Source organism: Orycteropus afer, unplaced genomic scaffold (assembly GCF_000298275.1).
Source record: "Orycteropus afer afer isolate SDZICR_OR568_19922 unplaced genomic scaffold, OryAfe1.0 scaffold00017, whole genome shotgun sequence".
Taxonomy (NCBI): domain Eukaryota; kingdom Metazoa; phylum Chordata; class Mammalia; order Tubulidentata; family Orycteropodidae; genus Orycteropus; species Orycteropus afer.
In genome coordinates this window covers 6895803-6902302 of record NW_006921604.1, presented here as the reverse complement: position 1 = coordinate 6902302, position 6500 = coordinate 6895803, and the positions used below count along the sequence as shown (strand labels likewise).

General features: G+C 49.9%; 1 protein-coding gene across 1 annotated transcript; it reads left to right on the top strand.

Moving 5' to 3' along the window:
- Positions 1 to 1118: 1118 nt before the first annotated feature.
- ANKRD23 (ankyrin repeat domain 23) lies at positions 1119 to 5218 on the top strand. Its single transcript, XM_007959444.2, has 9 exons — positions 1119 to 1145; positions 2924 to 3070; positions 3328 to 3453; positions 3817 to 3942; positions 4182 to 4280; positions 4369 to 4467; positions 4625 to 4723; positions 4924 to 5022; positions 5123 to 5218. Exons 1-9 carry the CDS (start codon positions 1119 to 1121, stop codon positions 5216 to 5218), a joined length of 918 nt encoding a protein of 305 aa, XP_007957635.1.
- Positions 5219 to 6500: the final 1282 nt, after the last annotated feature.

Below are 6500 nucleotides of genomic sequence, written 5' to 3'. Positions count from 1 at the left end.
ACTGTTCAACTCATAGCGACTCCTCCTTGGGGAGCTCTGATAACATAGTGCCTAAGGCATTTGACTGCTAACCAGAAGGCTTGCGGTTCAAACCCACCAGCCAATCTTCAGAAGAAAGATTGGGCAATCTACTTCCATAGAGATACCACCTTGGAAATCCAAAAAGGGGTCGCTATGAGTCGGAAACGACTCCACGGCAGTGAGTTTGGTTTGGTTTTGGTTTCTCTCTCTGGAAGCACATTGCCCAGTCTTCCTTCCGAGGAGTGGCTAGTGGGTTTGAACCACCAGCCTTGTGGTTAGCAGTCAAATGCCTTAGGCACCTTCCATTTGTTGTGTTGAGGAATTTCCTTTCTATTCCTATTTTTCTGAGACAGAACCTAGAATCCTTTCTTAAAATTTCTCCATATATTCTGGAAGCAGGCCACACCCCAAAAGCAGCTAGTTAGCTGCTCACAGCAGATTCTACCATGGAGTTGATTACCAGTCTCATCATGGGGAATAACTACATCTAGCTGCCAAGCTACTCAAAACCACGGCCCAGCAACTTTGACACACAACCTTGACTACCACAGACATCATGCTAGGTAGAGGGTAAGTGAAAAAGAGAAAGATGCTTAACGAAGTGAATTGACACAGTGGCTGCAACAGTGGGTTCAAACATAGAAAGGATTGTGAGGATGGTGCAGGACTGGGCAGTGTTTGGTTCTGTTGTATATACAGTCACTCACTATGAGTTGGAACTGATTCAACGGCACCAAACAATAGAGTCTAGACTTAGAAGAGTTTGCAGTGTTTTCCCCTGAAGCTGAGGTCTGGGTCAGGCACCCCATGATGTTTTCTTGGTTGGTAACTCCTTAGTTGATGTGGAGGTGTGGTAGAGGTTCAGGATGAGCATGCAACTGACTCACCTCAAAACAGCTCCTTTTCCTGCCCTCACTGGGCTGCATTCCCAGACTGGTATTTTGGTTAGTGTTACAGAGCCACAAAGTTATCTGGCCCAGATGCAAGCTCTTGTCCTTCCCTACCCCCTGCTCCCAGTAGACAGCTCTCCTATAAAAGGGCTGAGTAGCTCAGCCACTCTCACCAGGGGGTGTGAAGAGCAGGGGCAGGGGGGGACCATGGACTTCATCAGTATTCAGCAACTGGTAAGGATGTGGGACAGAGGGATGGGGGGGCTGGGGAAACAGTCTCAGCAGATTGATGAGCACTAGCTAGAGGAGGGCAGGAAGTTCTTTTAGAGGTCTAGAGATCAGGCTTTGGGAGCAAGAAAGCATCCAGTTCTTTGCCTGTCTGTCTGTCTGCCCATCTCATGTGAGGTTGTGAGGGGACAGAGGTCAACACTGAAAAGGAAAGAAGTTGGGTGATGGTAGACAAGAAAATCCTTCAGTTTAGTGAGTTCTGTCCTTGACTGTGATGTTGAAAGAACAACCAGGATACCCTAGAAGACACTGGTGTAGATGGGGTGTTTATTAGTTCCACTGCTATAGTAGTCATTGCTCTGGAAATGGTCTGGGGGTGGGGGTCTGGCTGTCTTGTTAGAAGAATGGTGCTCTTGTGCACCTACTTTGGGATTGTCTGGGTTTTGCGGAGGTGGAACATGGAGGGTAGTGATGTGCAGGATGTCACATCACCCAACAGCCTCAGCATGGGCCAGTAGGCTCCAGCCAGGCAGACAGGATTTCAAAGCCAAAAACTGTTAGGCTGCCAGAGTTTGCCTTAGAAGGGATGATATTATAGTTTTAAGCCCCAGGCTCTGTTATTCTAGCATCACAGCCTTTTCACTTCACCCAACCTGTTTATTCCCTAGCTCCTGAGATCCTGGGGATGGTGAGGGAAGAAAAGAATGAATCTTTGCTATAGTAGGCCCTATAAATCCCAGTAACTCATTTTATCTTTACAAGTCCAAGAAGAAAGTGTTGTTTTTACTCCATTTTATTGATGGAGAAACATAGCGTCACAAAGAGCTGAGATCTGAACCCAGGAATTCAGCTTTTTACCCTGGAGTGTGTCCTCTGTCCCTTTGAGCTTGCTGTCAGGTGGCAGGATAACGTGAACAGGTAGGACTCTCAACATAACAACCCTTGAGGGAAGCTAAGATGTCATCTGCCCTTAGGGAACTTGAGCACAACAGTATAAATAGACATGGTGTCGTAGCTCTCTACCCCTGTATTCCTGCTGACAGGAGCAGGTGGCAGTTTGAGCCTTGGATGACACCACAGTTGGTGAAAAAGTAGGTTCCTGAGGGAGCCAGCAGCAGCCATGTGTATCGGTGAGATTGCCAATACTCTGGTCTCCAAGAAGTCTTGAGAAGGGTCAATCCAAGTCTCAAATTCAGAACACTAATCTTTGTATATCACCTCTTGTCAGTGAACTCCCTGGCACTGCACAGCTATATTCTTTCTTTTTTTAAACTTTATTGTGATTTGGGTGAAAGTTTACAGAGCAAATTCATTTTCCATATAGCAGTTCATACACATTGTTTCTTGATACTGACTTCTGTCCGCACGATGTAATAGCTCTCTACGCACTTCCTCCCTGTGGTTACCTCTTGTGTGTCCTTCTTTCCTATTCATTCCTGCCCCGAGCTGTCTCCCTGTGCAAACACTGCCCTTCTGTTCTCCCATGATTCATCGCTCTAAGGAGTGCATCTGTCTACCTGATGTAAAAGTTCACCCTATATGCCCGTCTATTGTCTGGCTGGAAGCCACGGGAATGAGTTCAGTTCCAGATCTGAAGGGTAGCTAGGGGCCGTCGTCTCGGGGGATCTCACCAGGCTCTACCAGACCAGTAAACCTGGGTTTTTTTTTTATGACTTTTAAGTTTTGTTCCACATTGTTTTCTCACTCTATCCAGGATCTTACTGCTGTATTTTCTAAGGGCTCCTTCAATTCTTCTGATCTTTATCCTTATCCTATTCCTACAGGTAAGTGGTGAAAGAGTTGAAAGGAAAGTGTTGGGATTTGAACATGGAGTTCCTGATCCTGGAGGCTGGCCTGGTGACTGGAGGCTGGGACTCCAAGAGGCCATGGCCCAGGAGAGGCAGAAATTGGAAGAAGAAAAGAAGAAGAAAGTGAGAGTGATGCTGTGGGAGGGGTGGCTAGTCCCCTTGTGGGCAGGCTCAAAGCAGTGAGGGCCTTGGAGAATCTGGCCAGGGTCTGACAGCCTAAGCAGCTGCTGTTTCTCCTGTGGGCAGGGAAAAGAAAGATTAGACTGAACTGGAACCTGCCCCCAAGGCTTCCATGACTAGTAGCTGATGACTGTCATGGTCTCCAGTCAGGTAGGTCCCACCACAACCATAACTGTTTTCTGCCCCCCTTTCTGTTCCAGCTTGAAAGATTTAACAGTTCCAGATTCAATCTGGAGAATCTGACTGACTTGGAAAATTTGGTTCAAAGACGAAGAAAACGACTAAAACGCAGAGTCCCCCCCAGGGAACCCGAGCCCTTGGTTAAGGTGAGACCTTGGGGGTGGTAGGAGAGTGTGCATATCCAGAGCCTGAGTGAGCGGAAGAACTGTGCTTCCTTGTGGAGCAGCTTGTGAGAGCGTGGGGTTGTGGCACATGCAGACTGCAGCTTCCAGTGGTGCTCCCAGACACGGCTGCACCCTGAGGGGCTTGAGAAAATGCATCCCAGAGCCCCATCTACTCAGTCAGAATGTCCTGGGGATGGGATTAAGAAACACAGTATTTTAACAAGTCTATTAATAGAGAGTTAGTCCCCAATCATCTGTGAACCGCGGGGCTAGGATGGTGAATCTGTGATGTCACAGGTGCCTACAGTTTTAGGGGAGTGATTTGTTGTCTTTCAACTTACCCAGCCGCAGCCACAGGCCCAACTGGCACCTGTGGACCTGGAGATGTTCCTGAAGGCAGCTGCTGAGAACCAGGAGGCCTTGATTGACAAGTACCTGACAGATGGAGGAGACCCCAATGCCCACGACAAGGTAAGAAGCATGTGGGTTGTCGGGGACTAAGCCCCGAGCACCGCGTTCCTGAACAGCTGCAGGAATGCTGTCTTTAGTATGCGACAGTCCCACCCTAGGAACCTTCAGGACTTTATGGGGCATGAATCCTGTGGAGCCTCCTGAGCTGGGAGAGAAAGTCCTGGGAACAGGATCAGGTGGGAGGCCTCTTGAGCGTGGCTGCAGTCCCTCTGCCTGATCTCCCCTTTTCCCACCTCCAGCTTCACCGCACAGCCTTGCACTGGGCCTGTCTGAAGGGTCACAACCAACTTGTGAACAAGCTGTTGGAGGCAGGTGCCAAGGTGGATGCTCAGGACTTGGTGAGAACTCAGGAAGGCCTGTATCTATAGCCAACCCGCTGCTTAGCATCCCAGCAAGTCAGAGTGCTTTGGTGCTTTTGTTTTGCAGCTGGACAGGACACCTGTGTTCTGGGCCTGCCGTGGAGGACACCTGGACATCCTCAAACATCTGCTTAACCAGGGAGCCCAGGTCAATGCCCAGGACAAGGTGAGGGGCACATATCTTTGGAGTGTCTGTTAGAAGCATGGGAGCAATACACACGGGCTAGCGCTATTTCCGCAGAACAGAAAGCCCAGCCTTTTGGAATTAGGATAAGGCCTCCTTACTCTGGATCCAACACTGATTCTCACTCACGCCTCCTCAGATTTGGAGCACCCCTCTACATGTGGCAGTCCGGACAGGGCACTGTGACTGCCTGGAGCACCTCATTGCATGTGGTGCCCACATTGATGCACAAGACAAGGTAGGCACTTGGTTTTTCAGTGCAAGGCAGTTCCACCAGAGGACTGTAAAGAAGCTTGGGCAAGAGCTTTTGCTTTCTGCTATGACAGCACCTGTTGACCCAACCCTTCCCTCTATGATCCTTACAAGTGACGGCTGACTGGTGAGGGCAGGATAGTGGGTTAGATGACTTCCCAAGTGCTGAAAGGGCTTTTTCCATAGGAAGGAGACACAGCTCTTCATGAGGCTGTGAGGCACGGCCACTACAAAGCTATGAAGCTACTGCTGCTCTATGGAGCCAAGCTGGGTATGCAGAACACGGTGAGTGTGAGCAAGGCTGAGGCCTTAGGCTCCCTGTATAGAGGAGGTCAGGTGGAGTTCCTGAGCAAAGAAAGGACTGACTCAGCACCCTTGTTCCCAGGCATCAATGACCCCAGTGCAGCTGGCACGAGACTGGCAGCGCAGCATCCGGGAAGCGCTGCAGGCCCATGTGGGGCATCCTCGGACACGGTGCTGATGAACTCAGCAGACCTGCGGCATCACCCGCAGCCACCATTCCATCCCCTTCAACTTCTGTCCTCATGCCACTCAAGCATCTGTAAACTCATTGTGGTTCTTGCCCACCCATTCTGGTCCCTTTCTGAGGCCTATGAGATGGCCCTGTCAGACCTGAGCAGCAGCCCGAGTCCAGCAGGTTGATGAACCAGGCCTCCCTGGCTTCACATATAAAGGATGACTTGTTCCCTGCTAGGGCTAGAGCTAGGAAAAGGTGAGGTAGAGGACCATGGGTGAGCAGAAAACAAGGTGGGTCCAGATTAGGGACAGTGGAAGAGAGTACGAGCCAAGGATGGAGCAGAATATGGAGTCCTAAACTTGGAGTTAACTCAGAGCTGGGTGTAAAACTTCCTAATTGTCGATTAATCCGCAGTCCAGGAGAGTCATTAGGTCCTCAACCTCCTCTAGGGCCTATCTCCTGCCACTGATGGCATACAAGAGGCAACCAAGGTAGCCTGAGCATTTTTCTGCAGCTGGTCAATGCCCTTGGGCGAGAGGCTTTACCAGGGAACTCCATTCCTATTAGCAGCAACCCTAATAGCGTTTGGAGTAGCTCTAGACAACTTTTGTCTTAAGGACTCTGGAGTTGGGTTCTGGCCATCTGGAAGGGGTTGTTCAACGGGTTTGAAGCCCCACAGCAACATAAATCCAGTACCAAACTGGTTGCTCAGAGGCCTTAAGACCAATGATCTGGAGTTAGTATTTGTTAGGGAAACTCTTAAACTGGAGCCTGAAGGTTTGGGTCCAGCCTACTTGCCTTACTCTGGTTGGTGGCTCTCCTTATAGGGATGAAGAACCTGTGTGCTAGGAATTGCTTGTGGCCCACTCAATTCTTGGGGCGGTGGCCCGTAATCCTAGTTTGCCTGAGGTTCTCTGTCCCCCTGGTATGGGAGTGTGAGCTTTTGCCTGGACCCAGCAGCTGCATCCCACCTCAGCTGTCAGGACACTGAGGAACTCTGAACGTGGCTCCACAAGGGGAAGCAGAATAGCAGCACACCTGCTCCTTCCCCTTGTCTGGTAGCTGGTGCAGATTTAGGACACCACTTTGCACACACTCCTCAAGGTTCCTTCCTTTCACTGTTCTGTTTCAAGTTTCACTGGTGTAGACCTGTCCTGATGATTTTAGTACTCCTGGCTGGGCTGGGTCCTTAAATGCCAGAAACAAAATCTTCAAGAGACCTGCTCTAAACTGAGGACTACAGGCTGAGGGAAGGGCTGAAAGATGAAGGTTTGGCCTCCCTCGC

Excerpts from the sequence above, each read along its gene's own strand:
- ANKRD23 (XM_007959444.2), top strand. The coding sequence starts at position 1,119 with ATGGACTTCATCAGTATTCAGCAACTG. Across the intron at positions 3,071-3,327 it reads AAGAAGAAAAGAAGAAGAAA|CTTGAAAGATTTAACAGTTC; the intron begins GTGAGAGTGATG and ends TTTCTGTTCCAG. Across the intron at positions 4,468-4,624 it reads AGGTCAATGCCCAGGACAAG|ATTTGGAGCACCCCTCTACA; the intron begins GTGAGGGGCACA and ends ACGCCTCCTCAG.